The 25,925-nt window shown below is 40.6% G+C and overlaps 1 protein-coding gene across 3 annotated transcripts in view; it reads left to right on the top strand.

Moving 5' to 3' along the window:
* The window catches only part of PDE11A (phosphodiesterase 11A), a 369,784-nt gene that overhangs the window by 254,449 nt on the left and 89,410 nt on the right, over window positions 1-25,925 (top strand). For all 3 annotated transcript variants that reach the window (XM_079132189.1, XM_079132190.1, XM_079132191.1), the window contains exons 11-12: window positions 21,986-22,132; window positions 22,390-22,497. In XM_079132189.1, coding sequence (XP_078988315.1) covers window positions 21,986-22,132; window positions 22,390-22,497 — 255 coding nt within the window. The remainder of the gene's footprint in view (window positions 1-21,985; window positions 22,133-22,389; window positions 22,498-25,925) is intronic.

The raw sequence follows: 25,925 nt of genomic DNA, 5'->3' as shown, positions 1-25,925 counted from the left end.
TTTTTTGGTTTTGGTTTGGGGGCACTTGTAAATTTCCTTCCTGTCCACTCATCACCCTGTGACCTAGGTACCCTGCAGTGACCTTGGACTTCTACCTTAGATTTCAGGAATCTTATCAGAATATGCCTAGGTATAGGGCATTTTTCATTGTTTCTACAAACTCTGGCATTTCTTCAGCTTAGTGAAATGGTCTTATTTTGTTTGCTTAATTATTTCCTTTCCTCAATAGATTTCTTTTCTCCTCCTGGAATCGCTGGAGGAGATTAGCTCATTTTCCTCTAGAATCTAACCTCCATGTTGTTCTGTTATTTCCCTCCAGGGTGTGTGTGTGTGTATATGTGTGTGTGTGTGTGTGTGTGTGTGTGTGTGTGTTGCTTCAACGCATTCCTTCCACTTACTCTTCTAACTCACTACTTTGAATTTCACTGGAATCTTCTTCAATTTCCTACTTATTTTTTTAAAAGTTTTATTCTTCTGCTATTACACCTAAACGTTAGATGTAATAGTGATTATGATGATGTGCAAACCTGTCTTCTGTCAACCCAGCAGCTACATGTCTTTCAAGGGACTGGGTCCTTCCTGTGCATTGTCTTCTTTTGTTCATTGATGCTGAGATCCAATTCCTGGATGCTTTGGTTGCAGCAGTCCCAGGCTGTTGCAAGGAACCCAGCCTCCTCAGGTAAGCAAAGAGCTGATAGGCAGGTGGTTCTCAACCTCCAGTAAGACTGCAGCAGAAGCTGTCTTTACTTCCTGGTTCCCTTGCTGGCATCAAAGACTGATGTCACACCTACCTCAAGGGACAGAAGAGGGCTCGGCACACCTGATAAACTCAGTGGGGAGAAGGTGAAAGGGCTCAGAGACAGTTACCCTCATGCTATTGTTGCTCCCCACCAAGGACTCCTGGGGATGGAGTATCCCTAACTTTCCAGTGCCAGGCAGCTCTCATCTGGGCAGAGAGGCCAGATCCCAGGGAGCTCTCTGACAGAAGCTGGGAGGAGCCCAGGCTTCTCTGGCAGTCTCCAAGAGCCTGCCAGTGGAGGGGGCGGTGGTCGCTTCCCAGCTTGGCCTCTCACCAGCTTCACCTGGGGAATGTTTAGAACATAGGGATTCTCGGCCCCCATCCTACAGTTGCTGAATCAAACTCTCAGTGTGGGGTCTGGGAATGAGGTTAATAAATTGTCCTGGAAAATCTGGAACAGAGATGAGTATCAACCACTGATTTAGGGCCGAAGCCAGTATTTCTGTCTAGGAAAGCTGGGGGCCCATTTGAGAGCTGGTGGGGGCTGAACCTGCCCTGATTGGAGTTCCAGGCATTGTGGTTTTATCCTAAAGTTCTTAGGTGCTCAATGACCTGAGGTACGCTTGGTCTCTTTTTCCTCCACATGCCAATCTCTCTCTCACACTTCATATCATGATTGTTTTGTAACATACTAAGTCTTCTGTGGTTTGGTGTGAGAAGGAAAGGTATTCATGCTTAGGAACAGACATACTTTATTACAGGCACTGGACTTAAAAAGCCAGGGCAATATAACATGAGAGTATATGGGGAAAAGGGTCATTATAGCAAAGTTCATGAGATTCTGTCGAGGGAATAAAAACTACAAAGGTTTGTTTCTTGCTCATATTAGATTTCAGGCCGGAGGAGAAGCCTTATAGAGACATGCCATTCTTATGGCAGGGGAAAGGGAAGAAGAGAACTGACACACCATATGATGGGCATTGTGGTTTCAGCTGTGTGTGGTGTTGGGAGGGGAGATGGGGGGAGGAGGGGATTGACATATGATCACTTTGTGAGACTCAGGAGTCTCACACTCACATCCTAGTATGCAAACTATTCCTGGCCAAACCTGAAGTCATCAAGCAGTGAAGCATCATCATCTTACGGAAGGCACTGTGCCATGTGGTAATGGGTAGACACGTAGAATCCCCTTATGTGTCCAGGGAAGAATAATTGAGAACAACAACACCATTCACGTCAGTCACTGAACAAGAGAGTATTCCTTTCAGAAATTCTCCCCACAAGAGGCCCAGCAAGGAAAGCCACCTGAAGATGGTGGTTAAATCAAGTGACCTGGACCTCTGGACTCTGCACCTGATGGTGGCTCAGTCCTTGGTGATCCTGGCAGGGAAGGGAATGCTCTTTATCCTCTGGCCTTCACAGAGTGAAAATTCAGGAAGGAATCCAAGGAAAGTTTGAACATACTTGATGTTCACACTTATCTATGTAAAGCTAAATAATTAAAAAAAAAAAAAAAAACATGCAGAGGGGTCCAGCTTGCTAGAACTTCCTCTTTCAGCATATACAGCTCCACACAGTGTCAGACTTCACGGTCACTAAGCATGTTTCTCCTACTACTATCTCCTAGTTAGTAGCTCTTCCTCTTCCACACATTCCTTTATTCCCTCCCCTCAAGCCTCAGTCTTTTCTATTTGTGTACCTTCAAGTTTTCATCCTCTCCTATTTCCTGAACCAGATCCCTCCTTTGGACTCAGAAATGTTTAAATGTCCAGCCTGGTTATTCTAGTTCTTGCTTGGTTTCCTGGATGGGCAGGGACAGAGGAGAAGAGTAGGGAGGGAAGTGCCAGGGTGGACATGAGGTAGCAGTTAAATTGCCTTTCTGATGATCCAGACACCTAAAAAGCAAATGTTATCTCACCCAGCCAAAGCCGATGTCATTTTTAGGGTCTTCAGCTCATTTTCTCTCATTTCTAACTTGAATTTTATGCCTGGCTCAATTCAGTTACCCCTTCATGATCCTTGGTGTGTTAAGAGTTGTAAAACTGTCCAAATCCTTACTCTACACCCCAACCCTGCACACACACACATACATTTTGCCTTTTAGATTTCTCAAAGCTTCTGAACTTATTTAAGCTTTTTACCAGTCACTCAGTTAACCTTTCTGAGTTTCAGAAGAGTATGAATACTAGCTGCAAGTGGGAGCCACTGGAAAATGCTAGTTCCTTTCCTTTTTTATTTCTCTTCAAGGGCTCTGGGTGAGTCACATTTCTTGGCCGTCCTAGATCAAGGGCAGTCCTTTACTGGCATTTCTACCTGTGCTCTCTTACCCATTGCATCCACAGCTCAAGCATGCTGTGCCATGTGCGCTTGGGGACCCAGTTCCTCCTTCACCCCTCACTTCCCTGCCCTTCCTCTACATCGCGTAGCTGTCTGCACGCCCTTGTTCTCCTCTCCTTCCCTTTACAGCTGAAACCAAAAGAACAATGTTAGCATGGTTAGCTCTTATGTAGTGCTAATGTGGTGTATTGTTTATAGAAAATCAGGAAAGCAGCAAAGGACCATTATTAAAAACTTAAGTTCTGCTCTGGTGTCTGTAATCAGCATCTGTATTAAAGCTTTGATCCTCTCCCTTTCCTTGTCCCAAGAGAAAACTAAAGAAACCCCATTATAAACAGCTTTATCGGGTGACTCTTCACCTGGTTAAATCACTTAGCTGTTGATGGAGAAGCAGGAGGTGAATTCAGACATATTATCCACAAATTCTAGAAGCAGCAGGCTGGAAAAAAGTCGCTGATACTTAGCTGCCTGGTACTGTCACTGTGTTCTGGGGTGGGTGCCCAACACTGCCCTCCTGTTGACTCTGCCACCTCCTTTCTCACCTGGGGCCTCATGGCAGGAGAGAGGTCTGGAGTGGAAACTTCCATTACCTTAACGGCCCACTGAGGTGGAGCTTTTCCTCAAACCTTGAGATACTGCTTCCTCTCAGGTCCTAAACTCCCATCTTCTGAGGACAGTGTTTTCAGGAACGGCATCCATTTTGCATCTGTCAATCCATGTTGCTAACTTTCAAGGACCAGTATAGTGGTACACACTTGTAACCCCAGAGACTGGGAGTCTGAGGCAGAAGTTTGAGGCCAGGAAACTTTAATGGAGAGCAATTTGTAGAAAATGCTACAGAAAAGGACTGAAAACAGAGGGAGAACTGACCTGAGAGACCTTGCATGGGTCAGAGGCAGCAGGAAGTGAAAAGAATCGGAACCTGGCCTGAAGAGTTTTCGGAGCCAGGGAAGGCGAGAGGAGGTGAGGTTTGTAGGTCTCTCTGCGAAGGAGAAATCCTCCGGGACTTTTCTCAATAGTCTCGATTGTATTAATTTTCAAAATAGGGGAAGTATAAGGATGGGAACCCAAGGATAGTAAGGGAACACTTGCCAACTCTCCACAGAAGGGTCTCCTTTCCTGGTGGAACAGGCAGCCTGATGTCACCTTTGACAAGTCTGAGACACCCCCTAGTCCTTATTTTTTGAGTATTTGACTTGATCTTGATGAATCATGTTTCCTTCCAGTGTGTCTTGGATACCCCAATACTTAATATATATTTTTTCCAAGAGTGAATATGGCAGTTTTCTTGGGGGAGAAAGTCCTTCTAGCTTACCTTCTCTAAGGCACCCAGGAGAGGAAGAATTAGAATTATGATCAGGAGACATTTTAAGGGGACCACTATTCTTGGGTTGAGCATGAAACATTTAATTTGAATGCCTGAACTTTTAATATTCAGTTCATTTGTGATAATGAAAACCGTCTACTATGGATTAAATTGTGCCTCACCCCACTTCATGTGTTGAAGCTCTAATACCCAGTACACCAGAATGTGACTATATTGGGAATAGGACCTTTAAAGAGGACCCATGAATATGAATATACCACAGTGACTCTCACCTTAATGTATGTTCACAAATCACTAATTAAAAAAAAACTACAAATAGAAGAAAGATCAGTAGAGTAGAGGAAAGGGAATGGGGAAGGAAGGAGGAGACAGAAAAGATAAGTACTGAGGACTAAATTAGAGCAAATTATGTTTCATGCTTCTACAATTATATCAGGTGAAACTTAATATTATGTGTAACTAAAATGAACTAATAAAAATAGGCGGGTTCATGGGCCCTAACCCAGTATGACTGGTGTCCTTATAAGAAAAAAAGGTAGCAGAGATGTACGAGCATGAGAGGCTGTGTGGGGCCACATTGAGGAGAAACAAGCTACAAGCCAAGGAGAGAGGCCCAGGAGAACAAAACCTGCCAACACCTTGCTTTTGAACTTTCAGCCTCCAGACTTAAGAGAAATTGCATTTCTTTGCTCAGTCTACTCAATCTGTGGTATTTTGGTAAAGCAACCCTAGCAAATGAATATGATGGCCCTCAGTACCATCAAACATCATGTACTGAGAGCCTACCAGGTCTTTTGTCTCTTTAACCTTTTTAATGATTATGAGAGATAGTTCTTTTGTGTTGCTTTTTCAGAGAAGACAGATGCCCAAGGCCACAGCTTTAGCAAGTGGCAAACTCAGATTTAAATGCACATCTGCTAGGCTTTGGAGGTCATGCACTTGTCATGCCACCAACCCACATTTATTAAGTACTAGTAATGAAAAAATTATGAGGCTACAATAATCGCTGACATTTGAGAATCTTAATCCTTTCCTTATGGAACCTATAAATGATTGAGATAGAAAGACTCATGAAGACAAAAGTTTGTATTTTTTCAAATTCCATGGAATATAATCTCTGGAAGCAATAAGGCCATGGCAACAACACAGTGAATCTAAGAAAAGAGACATTTAACTGATTGTGTGGCTAATGTAGGATAGTGGCTACAAACACAGGGCATAGGGACAGATTAATTGGGTTTGAATTCTAGTGCCAGCAGTTTCCCAGTTATATGACCTTGGGCAAGTTACTTATCATCTTAACCTCAGTTCCCTCATTTATGCCAGGGTTTCAAAATTGGAACTAATAATAAAATTTTACCAACAAGGATTAAATGATAAACATATATATTATTTTATTTTTATTTTTTTGATTCATTTTACACAAATAGGATACAAATTTTCATTTCTATGGCTGTACACAATGTAAAGTCACATCGTTTGTGTAATCATACATGTACATAGGGTAATGATGTTTGTCTCATTCCATTATCTTTTCTCCCCTCCACCCCTCAATTCCCTCTACACAATCCAAAATTCCTCCATTCTTCTCTTACCCCCTCCTCTGCCATTATGTATAATCATCCACTTATCATAGAAAACATTTGGCCTTTGGTTTGGGGGATTGGCTTCTTTCACTTAACATGATATTCTCCAATTTCATTCAAATGAAATAATTTGCAAATGCCATAATTTTATTCTTCTTTATGGCTGAATAATATTCATTGGGTATATATACCACAGTTTCTTCATCCATTCATCTATTGAAGGCCATCTAGGTTGACTCCACAATCTAGCTATTGTGAATTGAGCTGCTATAAACATTGATGTGACTGTGTCACTGTAGTATGCTGATTTTAAGTCCTTTGGATATAAACCAAGGAGTGGGATAACTGGGTCAAATGGTGGGTCCATTCCAAGTTTTCTAAGGAATCTCCATACTGCTTTCCAGAGTGGCTACACCAATTTACAACTCCACCAGCAATCTATGAGTGTGCCTTTTCCCCCACATCCTTACTGACACTTATTATTGCTTGTATTCTTGATAATAGCCATTCTAATTAAATAGTATATTTTAAAGCACTTAACACAGTGGTTGGTACACAGTATGTCTTTTTGATTATTTTATTACAGCATTATAGTTATACATAGTTGGGTTCATTTTGACAGTCATATATGCATGCAGTTTGATTTACTCCATTTTAAACTCTGTTCTCTCCCTTTCCCTCCTGATCTCCCTACTCCTATTGTCCTTCCTCTTCTCTACTGATCTTCCTTTAGCTCATTTATTTGTTTATTTTGGATTGGTGAATAAAGGTGGAATTTCCTGGGTTTGTTTATATATACACATAACCTGATTTTGTTAGATTTCCTTCACTTTCCCATCCTTCCTCCCTCCCTCTGGATCTCCTCCTTCCTGATCTTCCATCTGTCTTCATGATATCCAAACCCCACTTTCTTTTCCCTTATTTTGCTCCAACTTCTGCATATAAGAGAAAATATCTGACCCTTGATTTTCTGAGTCTGGCCTATTTAACTTAGCATGATGTTCTTCATTCCACCCATTTACCAGCAAATGCCATAATTTCATTCTTCTTTATGGTTGAGTAAAACTCCATTGTGTATATACACCACATTTTCTTTATCCATTCATCTATTAATGGACATCTGGACTGGTTCCATATCTTGGCTACTGTGAATAGTGCTGGAATAAATTTTGATGTGGCTGTATTGCAACAGTATTCTGATTTTAGTTCCTTGGGATAAATACCAAGGAGTGAGATAGCTGGGTCATATGGTGGTTCCATTCCTAGTTTTTTGAGGAATCTCCAGACTGCTTTCCAGTATTGTGCTAATTTGCCAGAGTATATCTTAATAAATGCAACATAATGGGAAAATTTTTTCTTTCAATGTGAATTCTTCCCAGCACTAACAGAAATGCCCAGGCTGTCTAAAAATGGTTAAGTACTTAACTTTTTAATTAAAATTATTAGTGTTGTTAAATTTATGACTATTTTCACTGACCATATGTGGATGTGGATTTTTAAATACCTTCACCTCCAAGATATATATGTTCTATCTACCATTTTCAGCTCAAGTATAATACTAACAGGTATCATCAACAACAGTCCAGGCAAAATTAAAACATTTCTCAGTGTGGAGGAGCAGTCTGACAGTAGGACAAGACAGAATGGGTGAATACAGTATCTGATAGAAGTCAAATAACAGATTAAAAACAGAGTGTGTGCAGAACATCATGTGTGCATGGATGTACATGTGTGTGTTCAGGAAAGCCTCCATCCAGCCAAGAATAAATCCAGGCACAATTCAAGACAGGCAACTGTGGCTCAGAAATCGGGCCCCACACCCCTCTTTGCCTCACTTGATAGATTGCTTCTTCACTGCAGGTGATTGCTTTATTCAGCCCTAAGAGTAGAAACCTCTTTTATAATGCTTCATGTGCTTTTATGGCACAAACCAATATAAATATTTACTGGATCTGTAGGTAAAAGTATATAAATTCTTATTTATCTTGCTGCATAGAGGAACCATGAAAAACATGTGGAAAGTGAAGTCCATTTTTCTCTAAGAAGACACCCAAGTGCATGCTGAGGCAACAGCAGAGAGATGTTCAGTTTCAGAAGTGATAAAGAGGCTCTACCACACATTTTGATGCACACGATGGGAAAATGTTTCTATTGAATGCACAAATATTGAAATATTTCTTCTGGCCAGCTCACTGGAAAATGGTGACTGGTGACCAGCCTCATGTGTCCCTGGTGGCCTACTACTGTACTCCTAACCCCATGGGCCTCTGGGGGCTCAGGTTACAGGAAGAGGTTGAGAGAGAGCGTAGGATTAGGTCAGCAACATGCATGGGAAACCCAAACAAGGCCCATGTCCTGGCCAATGCCTCTGCACCATTTTCTTTCCCTGAAGGGTGGCCCACTATTGCCATTAGCTACGAATTATAACCCCAAGGTTCAGGTTTCACTGCTCCCTGGCTTTGTTCCATGACAGAGTATGTTGGGACCCATGAGCCCAGAACACACAGGGTGGGATCAAGATGACCTTGACCAAAACCAAAAAGAGGAGAAAGTGAGCCTCTAGTCCCCTTGTTGTCTAACATAGTCCTTCTCTACTGCTTCATGGGCCTCTGGTTCCATTCACTTTGCTGTCCTGTGCTTCGTTCAGCATGAGTGTTTGCTTATTCCTTTGCGGTCTTGTTAGTGACAATCCTTTGATAAATCTAGAATTCTAAACCACAGAAATAAGGGAGCCTGATGTTCACTGGTCTTAATTTGTTAATAAAATGCTGAACCTACCCACTTGGTCCCTATTTCTGGTTCAACCCAGGGGCTGATGTTCCTAGACAGCTCTATCTTTAGTTAGTGCATAAGTTCTCTCACCTCCTTTCTCCTTTTTCTGTAAAGTCACTGAAACAATCTCAATTGTTGTCTCATGTCTCTGTGTCCTGTCTTCTACCAAGCACCATGGAACACAGAAGCATTGGTGGCTGTACCTTCCCTCTCTCTGGTGAGACTGCAGCAGGGATGGTCAGCAAGGATTCAAGCAAGACACAGAGCACAGAAGGTTGAAGTTGAGGTGATGGAAATCCACTGAGGTCCAGTTGAGCATGTGAGCCAGAGATACCATATCCAATGGGAAAGGCAGTGCTGGCAGGGTGGAGACTACAGGCAGTGTTTCCTGGGTTAGAAGGATCATGAACTGGCAGCACCTACTTTGGAGAATTCATATCTCCTAGCTCTACACTTTAAAATCTAATGCAAGAAACACCACCTTGGCTACCTGTGAATACCCACTATCCTCCCACTACCAAGACATGGGAAGAAGGGCACTATAAGAATTCCATGATGACCTCAGTGGGCCACCATGCTGCACTCATGCATCCACCCTGCAAGGACCTAGCTCCTTCCCAAAGGAATGAAACTGTCCTATTACCCCAACTCTCACAGCTTGGAATCTCAAGGCCAGGGTCATAGGGTCAGGGACACCTTTATGTGTCTCCTGTTGCAAATAGCCCCAATGATGTATAAACAAAGAGAGCATTAAGGACACCCCCAAGTTAGAAGGCTGTTTGATTCATTGTGTTAATTTTCCATCATTGTGACAAAATAGCTGAGAAAAGAATTGAGGGAGGAAAGATTTATTTTGGCTCATGGTTTCAGAGGTTTCAGTTTATGGTAGGCTTGGCTCCATTGTTTCTGGGCCTGTGGTGGGGCAGCACATCATGGCAGAAGGGTGTGGTGGGAGAAAACTGCTTATCTCATGAAATCCAGGAAGCAGAGAGAAAAGAAAGGAAAGGTTCAGGGACAAAATATACCTTTCAAAGTCATGCCCCCAGTGACCCACCTCTTCCAACTAGTAAAGTTTCCACCACCTCCCAACAGCATCACCAGCTGGGGACCATACTTTCAACACACAAGTGTTTGGGGGACATTCTATTTCCAAACTCTACCACTCCTATTACCTTATTTTGGATTTCTGCAAGTGTGTATCAGTCTAAATATAAGGCATTCACCAAGATGGTTGGCCAAAAGTTGTCAAACTTTGAATTCACTAGGCAATATGGTGGCATAACCCAGAAAGTACACGATAGCTTTCAGTGAGATTACCAATCCATCATTCATCTGATCAATGTTTAATGAGTTTCCTCCATGTACTAAGGCCTGCCTACAGTGGTGAAGACTGTGCTGAGCACTTAGAATACAACAAATAAGACAGACATAGTCCCTACCTTTTAAAATAAGACCTTTAGCAAATAATTACAAACTGTATGAGAGATGGAGCAAGGATGTCATTAACCACTTCCATGACCCTCAGTGTCTTGGACCATTCATTTCATTTTCCCAGTCATGTCTAGGTGCTCAGGGGTCCTTCACTAGCATTCCTCTTGGTACCCAGGACCCTGCCTCTCTTTCTTGGCATGCTTAGGTAATAGGTATTTGGGGGTTGAGCAGAGGTATGTTGTCCAAATAGGTCTCACACCCACTGGGTGGGCAGTGGTTGAGGAACTGGACACTGATAGCTATGGTCTTCCCACAAAAGAAGTGCCTAGTGAGGCTCTGAGAGCAAATGATAAAAGGCGTCCACTTAAACATAGGTGGGATATTCCATGGATCCTGATTCAGCTCACATGGGCTCATGGGAGCAAAAACAGTGTTTTGGTGGCAATGTTTTATAGGTGCATTTGCTCCTTTGTTACATGCACTGGGATCAGCTACCACAGCCCCAAGGGGCTCTCTCCTTCCTTCTCTTGCACTGTTCCCTGGCCTCTGTGAGAGGGAGGAATTCTTAACTCCCTTTCTTATCTCCCTTGGGAGCACTTCTTTCCTCTGTCTTTATAGCAAATCTCTTCTGTAGTTCTTTCAAAACAGATCCTTATAGCCCATTAAACTCAGTACTCTGCTCAACCAAAAACAAGTTCCTTTTTCCTAGAGGACACAGAGGGCTGCTTGATCTTCAAATTATCCCAGAAGACAAGAGAAAGGGTGTGTTGTTGAGGCAACAAGAAAGAGGAAAGGAAAAAAGACAATCACTTTTCCTCATGAAAACAATACAAACATTTGTCTTCTGCCACAACTAAAATTGTGATCAGCTCTTTGAAAGGGAAGTTCTGAGAGTGCTGACTGTCCCCTGTGAAGATAGCAGGAACAGATATAGACAGTGAGCAGATATGTGTCATGGAGTGCAGGCAAGCCACGGGCCTGAGCTGTGATTTGAGGTCAGCAACTGTAGCGCAGCAAAACTGATCACTTTTATCTGCATGAGCTCAAGGTTTGCAGGTTGGTGAGACAGCCAAAGGTTCCAAGCTGATTCAGGCAAGTCCTGAATCCCTGTGAGCAGGCAGTTGTTACTGATGCTTAGTCCCTATGCTGCAGGGTGTGTACTGTGTCATCTTCAGGGAAGGTCTGGCCTGCTCTGTCCTTGCTGTTCTTTGCCTGGAACAGCCACGTTGCCTTACTTTTCTGTGGAGTTGTATTCGTCCTTCCAAGCCCAGGTCAGGTACTTCTCCTCCACTGTGTTTCCTAGCCTCTCATACTCTCCCTCCTTCTGTTGCCTCGGCACTTGATCACCTGGTTTTTCACCAATCATTCTGTTTACTCTTCTTTCTCCTTGAGTGCATCACAAGCATCAGGAATGGCATCCTCATCTTTTCTTACATTCTAGGACAGACCTTGAGAAATTTTTGATCATAGAAAGTATGGGTTCTTTTTAAATATTTTAAATTATTTTCAGTATATTTTATAGAGCTACAGCTTAATACATTTTGGAATTACAGCAAGAACACTAAACTAAAATATATTTTTCCCAGGGATTCCAGTGGTGTCCTGTGTCCCCTATCACTGCACTGAAACCATACTGCACTGTAATTTTTTATTTACTTCTTTGCATCCCCAACTACCTGTGGGCACAGGGACCACACTGATTTCACAAATGCATCCATAGGCAGCTAGTGTCGGGCCTGCCATAGAGTCAACCATGAAACACACGTATGTACTAAATGAAGATGAATTAATTAAAAGACCTCCCCAAGGCTCTAAAGAGTAAACCTTTACTAGTCATTGCAATCTTTGTTGTCCATTCTATTCTCCTTTGGGTCTAATATTAGTATAAAATAATAATAAGCAGAATAACGACATGCTACCAACAATCACAATCATATAGGCATTATTATTTAGCATTTCCTATTTCCAAGCACTTGACCAGGATCTTTATGTGCACTACGATTTCAGTTCTTCCTCACAGCTACCATGAAACATGGTTTTGTTCTTGTCTACCCAAAGAGTGCCCGATCCAAGCTTCACTTATGTCTCTTGCCCACAGCCAGTCAGCAAGTAGGCATCACAGGTAGCATTAGAGACTGTGTCTGTAGTGAGAGGTGTTCTAGTCATCCACAAGGAAAATAAGTAAATGACTTTTTATTAAGAAAAAAATACTTATTAATAAGAAAACACTAGAAGAGCTTATATGCTATTTTTCAGTAATATCACTGCACTGCTAACATGGTTTGTCTGAAGGGTGCTTCTGCTCCCCCAGAGAAAAAGCTATTTTTTCTGGACAGTCTTGGGTGGAGAGAGTTGATTTTGTATTAGCTCCAATCAACACAAAGCTAACAATTAAGAGTTCATACCAAAGTGTGGTATGACTGGTATAAGCTCAGAGACATTCCTAAGTTGTTGTATAAAAGTAAAAAACAAAGTATTGTCCCCCATAATGGGTCCAGGCAGCTCGTTATAAAACATGGACCAAAAAGCCATGGAAATCCCAAATGCTGCCCATGGTGCACATGAGTTCATGTGCATAATACAGGAATTAGGGGATTCTTAACTTAGCACTGGTGTGTTTTCAGAGGTAGTATAGTGGTTGAGAGCCTGTCTTTAACAGTACTCCCCAGTTCAAATCTGCCTCTGCCAATCACACAGTGCAACTTTGGTCACCTTGATCATTGATTTCAGTTGCCTTATTATACCATAGTATTTACAAATATTCCCAACTTGTTAGGTTCTTGTAGAAATCAAATGAGTTAATATTCCTAAAGTACTAAAATAGTACCCAGCTCATATTAAATGCCATAAAGGTATTGGGGGAAAACAAACAAACAAAAAAAGCTTTAGTGTCCCTTCCACATCACTGTAGCTCAGCCTCCTGTCTCCATCAATACCAGAATTCTGTTTTTGTCCAGAGAACTAAGTGGGTGAGTGGGCTGAAATGGCAACAGGTCCATTTTCCTTTGAATTGCCACGGCTGGACCAGCACACGCTTTGTTGTTTCTTCCCATTTTCTGACCATCCAAAATGCAATATTCATGTGTCAAGGGATCCAGGAATGTATTTTAACATTTTACAGCCTCTTTGTAAAGCTACCTTTTCAATTTTAGAGGAGGCAGTTTTATGACTCCCTTTGATAACCACTTAACTATTAAGACCCAAACAAAGAAGAGGAATGGTCAAAGGATATCAGGTACTCCCAGGCAGCTGGAGTCCCACTTCTTGAACATTATTCAAATTAGCTCCCAGACTCATAATTCTGTGTTTTCATTTATTGCAGCAGTAAAGTAAATGGTTCTTTTATCCGAATGTTATTTCCTGGCTATTAATTCAGTAGTTATTTTGGATTGTGACACTCCTCTTTGATTTAGGGATATGGCACCTTATAAATATTTAAAAGTTCAAGACTGACACTTGGAGAAATTGACTTTGATTTGTTTGGTTAATATCCTATGGCTAGAATAATTACAGGTTTGGAAGATGTGGCTCCATTCTTTTCCTCAGAAGAACAAGGACTTTGGTGATGGAAGGCTATTTCCAAATCTTTCCCAGACTCAGGATACCCACTGCTCTTAAGCCTTCATCCTCTAGCATCTGCTCTTGTACCCAAGATATATGGGTGAAAACCACCTGTACTTCTCAAAATAGCTGAAATTGGTCATTCCTGAAAGACTTGAAACTTGTTCTGCATCTACAAGTGCCAGCAAGAGTTTATAGCAGTGGTCAGTGTGATCTATAGACTGGTGTGATTTAACTGTGGATCAATCCACCTATTAGGGGAAAAAAGACAAGGTCAGGAAAGCTGGGTCTTGGTGAACCAGAGGTCATCCTGCATTTTTCAACCTCATGTTCTTATTTCCTTTCCATTAACATTTCATAATGAAAAAATGCCTATATTCTTTAATTTTTAAGATAATTAAATGAATTTAGTGCCTTTGAAGGGTGGAGAATTTATAATGGCATGAGGGAATACACTATTAATAATCTACAAGACAGGGGCCACCTGGAGAGCAGCAAAGCTGTCTCCATCATCATTTCTGCTCCTTGGATGACAAACTGTAAGAGGAATCAGCCTTTCTGTATCAATTCAGAACCAAACTTATCTCCTGAAATCAGAAATACCTTTGTCCTTTGGGACAGGGCCTCTATCTCTTGAGAAGTGTTTTCTGGTTGAGTTTGAATTTTAATTTGAACAAGTTACAATAAGCACAGATATTTCTGAGAACCTGCCATTTTCTCTATGCAAAATATTTGAAACATGGGTGTTTTAGTCAGTTTCTTAGCTGCTATGACTGAAAGATCTGACAAAAACAATTTTAAGGAGGAAAAGTTTACTTGGGGGCTCATGGTCTCAGAGGTCTCAGTTCATAGCTGGCTCCATTCTTGGGGGCATGAGGTGAGGCAGAACATCATGGAGGAAGAGTGTGGTGGAGGGAAGCAGCTTACGTGATGATCAGAAAGCAGAAAGAGACTCCACTCACCAGATACAAAATTTATACCCCAAAGGCACACCCTCCAATGCCCATCAGCTTCAGCCACACCCTACCTGCTTTCAGTTACCACATAGTTAATCTCCAAAAAGGGGTTAATTCACTGATTGGGTTAAGGCTCTCATAACAGACTCATTTCACCTCTGAATGTTTTCGCATTGTCTCACACATGAGCTTTTGGGAGACACCTAATAACTGCATCACCAGCCCCCAAAGCCCCCCAAAACTCATGTTTATCTCACAATGCAAAATATATTTAGTCCATTTCCAAGAGTCTCCATAGTCTCAGCAGTTTAAGCATTGCCCAAAAGTTCAAGTCCAAAGTCTCCTCAAAGACTCAAGGCAAACTCACATAGTAAGTTCCTGTAAAAATCAAAAGTAATTTATGAGTATCAAATATATAAAGGTGCAGAGTAAACATTTCCATTCTGAAAAATAGGGCATACATAGAAGGGATGGGACCAAAGCAAAACAAAATCCATCTGGGCAAACAAATCCTGTAGCTCCACATCTAGCATCTGTATGGCATCATGATGTTCTCTCCAAAGGGCTTATGTAGTTTCACCCCTGTGGCTTTGCTGGTTGCAGTCCACATGGCCCCTCTGTTGGCTTATTTCTGCTCGATTCCTGTAGTTATCCTCAGTTGACCTCCCATGTTACTGGTATTTCTTAATCTTGGGGATCGCCAGCTTTGGCTTCCTCCTCACATCTCCACACCTCACCCTCTTAGGGATTGCCTCCAGGGACTCTGACCCTGATGCACTTTGCCTGGCCTCCCAGGCCTTCCTTTGAAATCTTGGTGGGAGATTTCAAAGGAAATCTCACTAACTAAAGCAATCCTGCAATCCTGTAAAACCAGCTCCATGTGGTTCCTGCCAAGGTCTGCTGCCATCTTGAGCAGTAGCCAAGCTTACAGCAACCATGACTGAAGCAGCCTCTGAGTACCTGGGTGGTCTAACACGCTGAAAAAACTTCCTAGGTGCCCTGTGCAAGCAGGGTGCCTCACTGGTCTCTTCTCAAAGGAATTTTTACTTTTACTCCCTTGAGCCTGAGATGGGTGTGGTCTTGCCAGCTCCTGAGATGCCCTCAAGCCATCTTTCTTATTGTCTCTCAACAAAGTCTAGCATTTCTTCAGTGTAGTAATTTTTTATATAACTTCCTTCACCGCAGTTTTACTCCCACCTTTCAAGTCCAAGTTTTTCAAATATTTATGCTCTGCTTTCTGTTCCTGATTATAACAATAAACTTGGCTAAAAACTGCCAGCAATACCCATGCCACCACCAGAATATTACCCTGCTTAGAAATTCCTTCTGCCAGATTAAGAAGCTCATCACTTTTCAAATTGGCCTTGAAGAAAGTTTCAGGACACAGGCAAAATGCAGAAGGTAACACGAATGACCTCTAGTACAATTTCCAATAGAGTCCTCCTTCTCTGAAACCTCATGGGGCCCTGTGTTTTCACAGTTAGATTATCATTCTGGTCTTCTGAGCTCCCATCAAAAACACCCATCAGTCTCTGCTAACAACAATCAAGATTTTCCAATTTGCATAATTAAACTTTCCACAATTCCTCCAACAAATTTCAAAAAGCTCCAAAAGATTCTGAACCACATGGTCAGGTTAGTTACAGCAAGTACCCCACTACTCTTCTGTTTTAGTATGTTTTTTCACTACTATAACTGAAAGATCTGACAAGAACAATTTTATAGGAGGAAAATTTTATTTGGGGTCTCACAGTTTCAGATGTCACAGTTTATAGACAGTTAGCTCCATTCCGTGGGGCCTGAGGTGAGGAAAAACATAGTGGAGAAAGAAGTGTGGTGGAGGGAAGTGGCTCACATGATGATCAGAAATCAGAGAAAGAGATAGAAAATATAAAACTCAAAGACATACCCCCAATGCCCACCTCCTCTAGCCACACCCTACCTGCCTTCACTTACCAACCACTTAATCTGCACCAGGGGATTAGTTTTCTGATTGGGTTAAGGCTCTCATAACCTAATCATTTCACATGTGAATATTCTTGCATGAGCTTTTGGGGGACACCTAACATCAACCTATAACACTGGGGAAGGATACAGTTGTTCTGGAGCTTCTCTAAGGAAAAGAAAATGGCGTCTGCCGTGGATTGTTACAACTCAGTAAGTGTAGTCATTCACAAGGAAACTCACAGGGACACAGGTCAGAAAAAGAGATCCACGTGGTTTTAGCTAGGCCCATGCACGTAGAAAAGGGACCAAAGAGCAAAGATTGGCTTGCCTCTGAGTTCTCCAAGCTATTTAAAGTATCATTTAATAAAGATAAATGTGGTGATGTTTGCATAAAGATAGTAGGTTAAATACACTCATTTTCTTTTGTTTTCTACCTAAGCCTTACTAAAACAATAATAAAGGGTTTTTTAAAGGCATAAAATCTCAAAGTCAAGGAGATTGTGACAGGAATTAACAATGACAACATTTTGGAAATTAGAAAATAGATGAATGAATACTAACTAATTTAGCAAATCCATGACAGTCAAACCGTCGCTGGCTCTTTGCGGTTCCAAAATCCGTGGATATTTGTCACCGCCTGCAACAACAACTTGCACGGGTCTTATGGGTGGTGGAGTGGAAACTGAGGCACTTCTTTCTCTTTAGTGCACTGCCTTCTTACTTGTTTATAGAGGATAGAGGAAATGAGGTTTACTTGCTTTGAGAGGAGAGAGAGAGACCCCGCTTATCAGAGAGAAAGAAACTTTGCTTAAGAGAGAAACTTTGAAAGAAAGACAGGCTTTTCTTAGAGCTTAGAAGGAGAGAGGCCTGCCACACCTTAAAGTCCTGCATCCTGTGAACTAAGGTGCCCTAGTGATGCGTCTCAGTTCTCCGTTCTGCGATCTGCCTTCCGCCGCTGCCCCTACTCGCTGCTGTGTTCTTTCTTCTGGCTTTTCTGCTAATGGCTGCTGTGGCGTGTCTTCTTCTCTGGCTAATGCCTCGCCGCGTGTCTTCTGCTACTGCTTTTCTGGTAATGGCTGCTGTGCGTGTTTTTCCCTCTGGCTGCTTCTAATGGCTGCTATATCTCTGTCTCGCTCCGCCAACGCTTATATCACCTCCAGGACGCGGAGAGCAGGGCCACGCCTCTTACACAAAGATTAAGTGAGACGCTCGAGCAGGCAATTAGTGCTCGAGAACACATGTGCATACATTGTGTGCGTGGACGAGAGAATCACCTGAGTGTGCTTATGTCAATTAACCTCCTCAATGCGGATGTGATCAGGCGCCATCCCGGCGCCGCCAACATGGCACAGCCCCCAACATCAAACTAAGATAGCAAAGGGAAAAGCTGAGAGATAAGCAGATTTATACTTTAGATTCCTCTCCACAAAGAACTTAGGAATTGGCTTTCAGTGCCTTTATCAGTGGGGAAAAAAGGTGGATCCTCAGATGGGAAAACACAGTCTAAGAAGCAGTTAGATTACACGTCCTTTGTTCCACTCCTCAATACATAAAGACTGGAAGTTTCTATCTGGAGAGGGTATAATTGTGGGTCTTTGGGTTAGGGAATCATCACTGAGATGGGAACAGGCTGGGATCAGGAGAGTGAATGAATACTGAGGCTCCTCCAACCCCTTCTGCTCTCAACTCCAGTCAGAAGATTCTTCTCTTAGGCATCTGAGTAGCTAAAGAGCAAAGATGCAAAGACATTGACCTTTGGTGCATCCCCAAGCAGACAGGTCAGTGAGGCCACTACAGAGAAGCCTCAGAAGCTGTAGTAGAAGTGTTCAGAAGCTCACTTTTAAATATGAGTGGGAAGTCAAAGATTACCAGATATCTCAAGAAAACCTCTAAGGTTTCTAAAGCCTCCAATATGCTAAAATGAATTATTGAATGATAACTGATTAAGAGACAAAACCACATATGGATGAATGGAGAGTGTTTTTTTAAATATATGTATATATATATTTATACACACACATGTGTATTCATGTACGTACACATTCATGTTACATATCCACACATAGTGTTACATATATATCTGTGTGTGTACATATGTGTGTGCACACACAATGGAATATTATTCAGCCTTAAAAGGAAGGAAATTTTTTACATGCTACATCATGGATGAACTCTGAGACATTTTGCTGAGTCAAACAAGTTAATAAAATAAAGACAGATACGGCATGATTCTACTTAATATGAAATAGCTAAAGTAATCAAACCCAGAAACTGAAAGTAGAGTAGAGGTTTCTGGGGAAAAAGAGGATACTAGAAGTTCAAGGGTATGGTGTTTTAGTCACACAAGATGAAAAAGTTCTAGAAATCTCTTGTATAACATATGTGCATTTAGTTAGCTGTAAGTTAGTGTACTATGTACTGTACACTGAAAAACATTCAAGAGAATCAATTTACATTGTGGTTTTCTATTACAAGGAACAGTGAAGGAAGCCACCTAATAAGGAAGAAAAGGTCAAACAGGATTATCATTAGTATCCTCAGAGAGGGAAGAGAAGATATTGCATCCATGAAACACAATTGAGGTGCTATTAGAAAATTGAAAAGGAATATCCAGAAAACAAACAAAAAAAAAAGCTCTTAAAAAAGAAAACTATGATGTTAAAATATGAAGAGTAAGAAGAGAGGATTTTTTTGAAAAAATAGATCAAAAAGGAAAAGGAAAAGAACTAAAAATTAGGAGAAAGACCTCAGGGAAAACATTTTTTTTAAATGAAGAGAAAAGGAGAAGGAAAGAAGAAATGAGGGGGTGGAGGAAGAACCAATTTAAAAACCAAATAAAGAGAATTCCAGAAAAATGAGAGGGGAAAAAAATCATTGAAAAGTTTATTTTCTAAAATTTTCTGTAATTAAAGGACATGGATTTCCAAAATAAAGGGTTCACAAAGTAACTAGAATGATGGATGAACACAAATTGATATCAAGTCACATTTTCATAACAGTTTAGAACTCTGGAAGCAGAGAAGATTCTACAAAAATGAAGTAGGAGAAGGAATTATTTTCATGGTATAAAAGCTTCAAATTGCTTCTAACTTCACCAAAGTAACATATAAGTTGAAAGTGCAATGCCTTTGACATCTCATGGAATCATTCCAACCTAGAAATCTGTGTCTATCAATGAAATGTGATGTAATATGAAAGCATTTTAGATACCAGTTTCTCACAAATCTACCTATCCCACTCCTTATCTTAGGACATATTAGAGGATGTGTCTCAACAAAATGAGCAGAGAAACCAAGGAAGGAAAAGATGTGGGACAGAGAAACAAAGGAGAGAGGAAGGCATCCCCAGAGGATGAAAACCACATTAGACATAGAAGAGAGCTGGCTGGTTCACTTTGGAGAAGTTCAAAAAGTTCCAGGAGTGATTTCTGCCTGGATTTGATGGGATGTCCAAAGCATCTGACATTTTAAGCTGAGACTAAGACAACTAAGTTTAAGGACCAAATTAATTATTAAGTACGCATGTAATTCATCACACATCGAAAACAGAATTGTTAACTCTGTAGAATTTTAGATGCAGTCAAGACAAGGAAAAGCAGTCAGAGTGAATTGTTTAACTTAGCTATAAATATCTTGTACATAATTGTAATAACAAAAATGCTAAATATTATCTCAAAAAAGTATGCATATTAGGGATTGAAAAGCCAGAAGAGGTAGATAGAAGTAGTGTAAGACAGCTGAATCTTCTTCAATGGTGAAAAGTTAATAATGCCTTCAGCAGAAAAGAATCAAAAAGTAAAATTGCAAGCATCTTATTTTGCTAAATATAAAAAAATGACTTTTGAAAGTTGTTGCCTTTATATAAGGGAAAATTTTGGTACCAGGTGAGTTTGGATACTGTGTGTGTGCGCACGCGAGCGAGAGAGAGAGAGAGAGAGAGAGAGACACTTTGTAGATCTAATTTGCTCTTAAATTAGATGTGCATTTACAACTTTGGTTAAAAATATTTTAAAGTAAATAAAGTATTTGCCTGGGATCAGGGACTCCCAAAAAGTAAAGACACGAATACATAAAGAGTATTTCATGTTTGAATTTCACAAGCCTTTTTAATTTTAGGAGCTAGTTTACATGTTAACATATTAAGCTTATTAACATGTTAATATTAAGCACATTAATATGTTACCATATTAAAATGATTTACTGAAGGATAAGAGGATTAAGTTTTAATGAAAATAAACAGTCAAGAATAAAAGGTTGTCTTGACATTTATAAATTCATTATTCTTCAGTGTTCCTGGGAATAACCAATGTTTGGATTTTAGCTTAGAGATGTAAACTCTTATGGAGGAGCATAGAATTGTGAAGGAAGGATTGATTATTTGGTTTCTGAAATGTTTAGCACCACCAAGGTTGGATTTAATTGCTCCGCCAAAGTAGTCCCAGGGCATAAATTACTCCCAGGGTAATTTATACCCAGTGAACAGACTAGGAATATGAATCCAGAATGGGCTCTGATACCCTGAAAACATAAAGATGACTCCCTTACCAAGAGTGGCCCAAAGGACATGGCAGACCCAATGTAATCGGTATAAAAATGATTTCCAAAAAATGTTTCCCTCCCCTTTAGGTTTGTGTGGGTCAGTTGATTGCTGCCTAATGATGTTTTAGAAACCTTGAATATATATGACCAATAGTGTAATTATGTTGTAATGTTTATATAGAATGAAGCTAAACAGTATAGCAAAATTAATCCCTTCAGTGAAACATAGGCTTATGTTAATCATCCCCATCTCTCTTTTATTAAAATGACACATTTTGCACCAAAGATATGTTGTCTCATCTTTTCTGTTCTTCTGAATATACAGAACATGTGTGTAACAAAGAGCACGTGCAAGCTACAGAATCTAAGAATACAAGAAACAAGGCAAAGTGGTATATTCCAACTCATTCTGAATAGCAGCAATTAAAATTCACAGCTGCTGGCTGCCCAGATGTTTCTTGCATTTAGTGCTTTGTAATATGCATCAGAATATATTGTATGACCGCAGTTTCAGTAAACTAGACAGTTCTGTATTCCAAATTCTGCAGACTAGATCCAGCGTGTATATTTTATCTTCCGATTAGCTGTCCTTCCCATCCCCCTTCATTTGCTTGGGGCATTTGCAGTTCGGAAACAAAAGACATTTACAGCTCAGAGTTTAGCTGTATCAGGGTGTAAGTACAGGTCAGGCCTGATTTATGTGGCACTTCTGATAAGCAGAGGAGCAAGCAGGATGTGGGGTTTGGGAAAGCTGGTGAACTTGGCTTGACTTATATCTTTTGCTTGTTTAGGCAGCCAATATCCCTCTGGTGTCAGAACTGGCCATTGATGACATTCATTTCGATGACTTTTCCCTCGATGTTGATGCCATGATCACAGCTGCCCTCCGGATGTTCATGGAGCTGGGGATGGTGCAGAAATTTAAAATCGACTATGAGGTAAGATGTCCTGTCTTGGGTGATGGAAGGCGTGCACCTGGGATGCCGTGTTAGCCATTGTGAATTGTGGGTGTCCCAAAGACAAAATGGGGACGATAACCCTGCCTGGCACACCTCATGGGAGTACTGTGAGAACCAAGAGGGTGTTAGTGGGAGACTTCGATCATCCATCCTAAAGCACTGCTTTGATGGTGGGACCATCAAAGACACTGGAGACACGTGCAAGTGCCTGACACAACCTCTCCCTCCCATTTCAGACACTGTGCAGGTGGCTTTTGACAGTAAGGAAAAACTATCGAATGGTTCTTTACCACAACTGGAGACACGCCTTCAACGTGTGCCAGCTGATGTTTGCAATGCTAACAGTAAGTGTTCGGTGAGGGTGGGAGGTCGCCTCTCATTTGTGTAGACCTCCAGGCCTTCTCTACCTTTTCATTTCTCGGAAGAATTGCCACGTGATTATTTTATGGCAGTGCTCATCTGTCCTGGTTGTGGGTGTACGTTGGGCAACACTTCTAAGCTTTAAAGCTGTAAAATCATTAACACCTTGAAGTAGATGTAGTCTCAGAATGATGCGTGGAGCGTCTTTTCAGTACTCTCTGTTAACAAACTGGTGATTTCGCAAAAGAAATGCTTGGGTTTTCAAAGCAATGCAAGGATCTTTCAAAAAGATCCTTGGATAAAACCTCAGAGTTGCTGGAAAGCCTGTAGGAGGCATGAAAATTACCCACAAGATCATAGAAGAACATCCAGGAAGCCCACAGAAGGAAGGGGTCAGAGTGGATGCTTTGAGGGTTTAAAAGCTCACTAGGGTTAAAAACCTCTGCCCCTGGGTTCTGATCTAACCTAGTGATGGTAGCTGGTCTGTTTTATGCAGATAGCTAGGGCAACCGGCCAGAGGCAAGCCTTGGAATGAAATCTGAAAGCAAATGTTTGTGGCAAAGATTGAAACTAAATTCTCTATTCATCCCCATTTTCTGGCAAGAACTAAGGCTTGTTTTGGCCTTGGTTAAACTATCATAAAAGAAAATATTTTCCTGCTTAAATATGTGTGCTTCACTAACCTCATACTAATATGTATGCATAGGTGTGTGTATGTGCATGTACGTGAGTGTGTGTGAACATACCTAACATGCAAAAAGAGAATGTGAATTTTGGACTCTTATAAAATAAATTTTTAAAAATACTTGTATCTATACACCCAGGTTAAAATTTAGATGCAAAATCAGGAATTCCAACTGAAATACACTTTATTTTGGTCTAAACACCAACAAAAGACTATTCTGCTTCTTCTTCATGAAAATCCCTGTCCTATTCTCTGCCTATTAAAATTTTGCTCATCCTTTAAGGCATTGATCTAATGCCAGTTTTTCTATGAAGTTTTCCCCTTTCTCCCAAAGGCTTCAATAATTACTTCTGTCTCTGCACTGTATCTGATACAACACATCTATCTTTCTATAGTATATTTTCTGTTAACAATACTCTCATTCTCCTATAGAATAAACTACTTGAGGGAAGAGAGAATTTCTTATTCTTTCAACAATATTTACTTATTTTCTCAACACCTATGTATCGAGGGCCCTGCCAGCACCTTGTACTGTCACATGCTTGGTAAGTTTTCAACAAATATATGTTGAATTCACTCGGACTCAAGTGTACACATGGCATAAGAAGATGGGACCAGAATGCCTTCCTTCTCCACACAAGACCTATGGTTTAGGTCCTTCTCTGCTTAAGGAACAGGCAGACTGGCCTGGAAAACTGGGCTGACCTCTTCTTCCTGTTGGGCTACTGTCAGAGCAGCAGTCAATCAATTGTGGAAAGAAAATACTTTGGACCATGAAGTTTTATTGCGCAAGTGCCAATCTTGCTTGAAAACAAAACCACTTTCCTTTTGCTTTTCTTTATCAGATCTCAATAGACTAGAAACACTTTCTGCATGCCAAGATCATATGTCTGGCTCACAGAGAGATTTAACTTATTAATTGAATGCCTTGGAGAACCTATGGATTTATGGAGTTGCCAAAATAAGCCAACAGAAATCTTGTTCAGCAAAGGAAATAGAAGTCATCATGGTTTTGTGAGTCAGAGATGTCAAGGACAGAGCCAAACTTTTATGACAAACCTGAAAACGGTTGGGATGTGGTGAAGGTGTAGGGTCAGGGTGGACACTTCAGAGTAGAAGGAAACATATACTGGTTTTCGTCAGTGAGTATTTTCAGGGTTTGGGCAACTCAATACTTAGGAAATGAAAGAAAATAGAACTCTCAGACTCTGCCACTGCCACGGGTACACTCAAATCTTCATGATATTTCGGGGGTGCAGTTATTTTTGTCTGCTTGACTGACTTGAAGAGTGTCACTGTTAGAAAAGGTTTGGGTTTTGTTTGTGTATTCATGCTGCTGCAAAAATAGAACACTTTGATAAGTAAAAGTAAAAAAAGAAAATGAAAAAGAAAAAAAACATGGCTTTGAAAGAATACCTTATTGAATATTTTTTTCTCCCTCACATTGAGTTGTATAGCTGGATCTTTAAAAGTTATTATCTTCCACTCATTACATTTTGCTGAACCTGACAAAGAATTACACACAATAAGTTGAAAATGTCAACTTTTGTATGTCTCTAACCCAAGCATCTTTTTCAACTTGACCATGAAATCCATTATTAAAAAATTTTAAATTAAGAAAGTAATCAAGATAGTGTGAAAAAGATTACTTGATAAGTTAAATAAAAATGAATTTAACTTGCTCATCATTTCTAATTTTTTAAATATGACGTCAGCCTATGGCAAATTATCCCCAAGTTATTTCCATGAATGGGCGCTAATGCTTCACATATTCCTGAAGATGGTTAGGATCTTCAACTGGTTTTATACCATCAATGATTCTATTTATAATCAAGATATCTCATATTCTATTTCCATGTGATGAATTAGTACTAAACTTTTCTTATTAATCTAGAAAGAAAAATCCATTATACAGCAATCGCTGGATTCAGCCTGGGTCAAAAAGCCAGGCATGGTGTGTGTAATAAATTTTCCTCTAGATGGCGCTCCAAGGCAAAGTTTCCCAGCCAGTTGGCGGAAAAGACAAAAAAAAAAGAAAAAAGAAAAAAAAATCCTTAGCAGCCCTCCTTGAATATGCTGCTTTTCTCCTAGCACAGGAGATACTAGGGCACAACCACCACCACCACCCCCGCCCCCAGCATGCAATAAGTGCTTTCCTTAGAAGAAACACCGACAACGCTAGTCTCTTATCAGGATGGGCTTGTTTGATGACAAACCTGAAAAGCCTGGTCCACCACGCTGTTGGCATAAATAATGCAGCTTTCTCCATATGACCTTGAATCCCTGATTGTGTATTTTTGTAAGTCCATTGTCTCTGGGAGTGGGAGATGCACAGTTGTGTGCCACTGCCAAGCATATTTTGGCACTGTGAACAACAGAATAAGCAAATTATAAATATATGTATCAGCTTCCTAACCTTTGACCCTAAAATGACTTTACGCACAGAAAATTAATGTATTGACTCAGAATTATGTTTTACAAAAATATTCAGCTTTATGGCTAGGTAACATAGTGACTTTGTTTCTTTAGAAATTAAAAAGAATTAAAACAACTATTTTGTAGCACAGGCTATTTGATATAGAATGATGGACATATCTAGTTCACAGGTAACCACACTGATCACTTATTAATTTGTTGTATGTATCTGGCTGGGGTTTTAGATTTATACAGTGAAATCTTCAACATTATCCTTTGCTTTTAAAAAGATATTTAAATAGTTAAAATTTA

Source organism: Sciurus vulgaris, assembly GCF_902686455.1.
Source record: "Sciurus vulgaris genome assembly, chromosome: 3".
NCBI classification, from domain to species: domain Eukaryota; kingdom Metazoa; phylum Chordata; class Mammalia; order Rodentia; family Sciuridae; genus Sciurus; species Sciurus vulgaris.
This window is presented reverse-complemented; position numbering and strand designations above follow the sequence as displayed.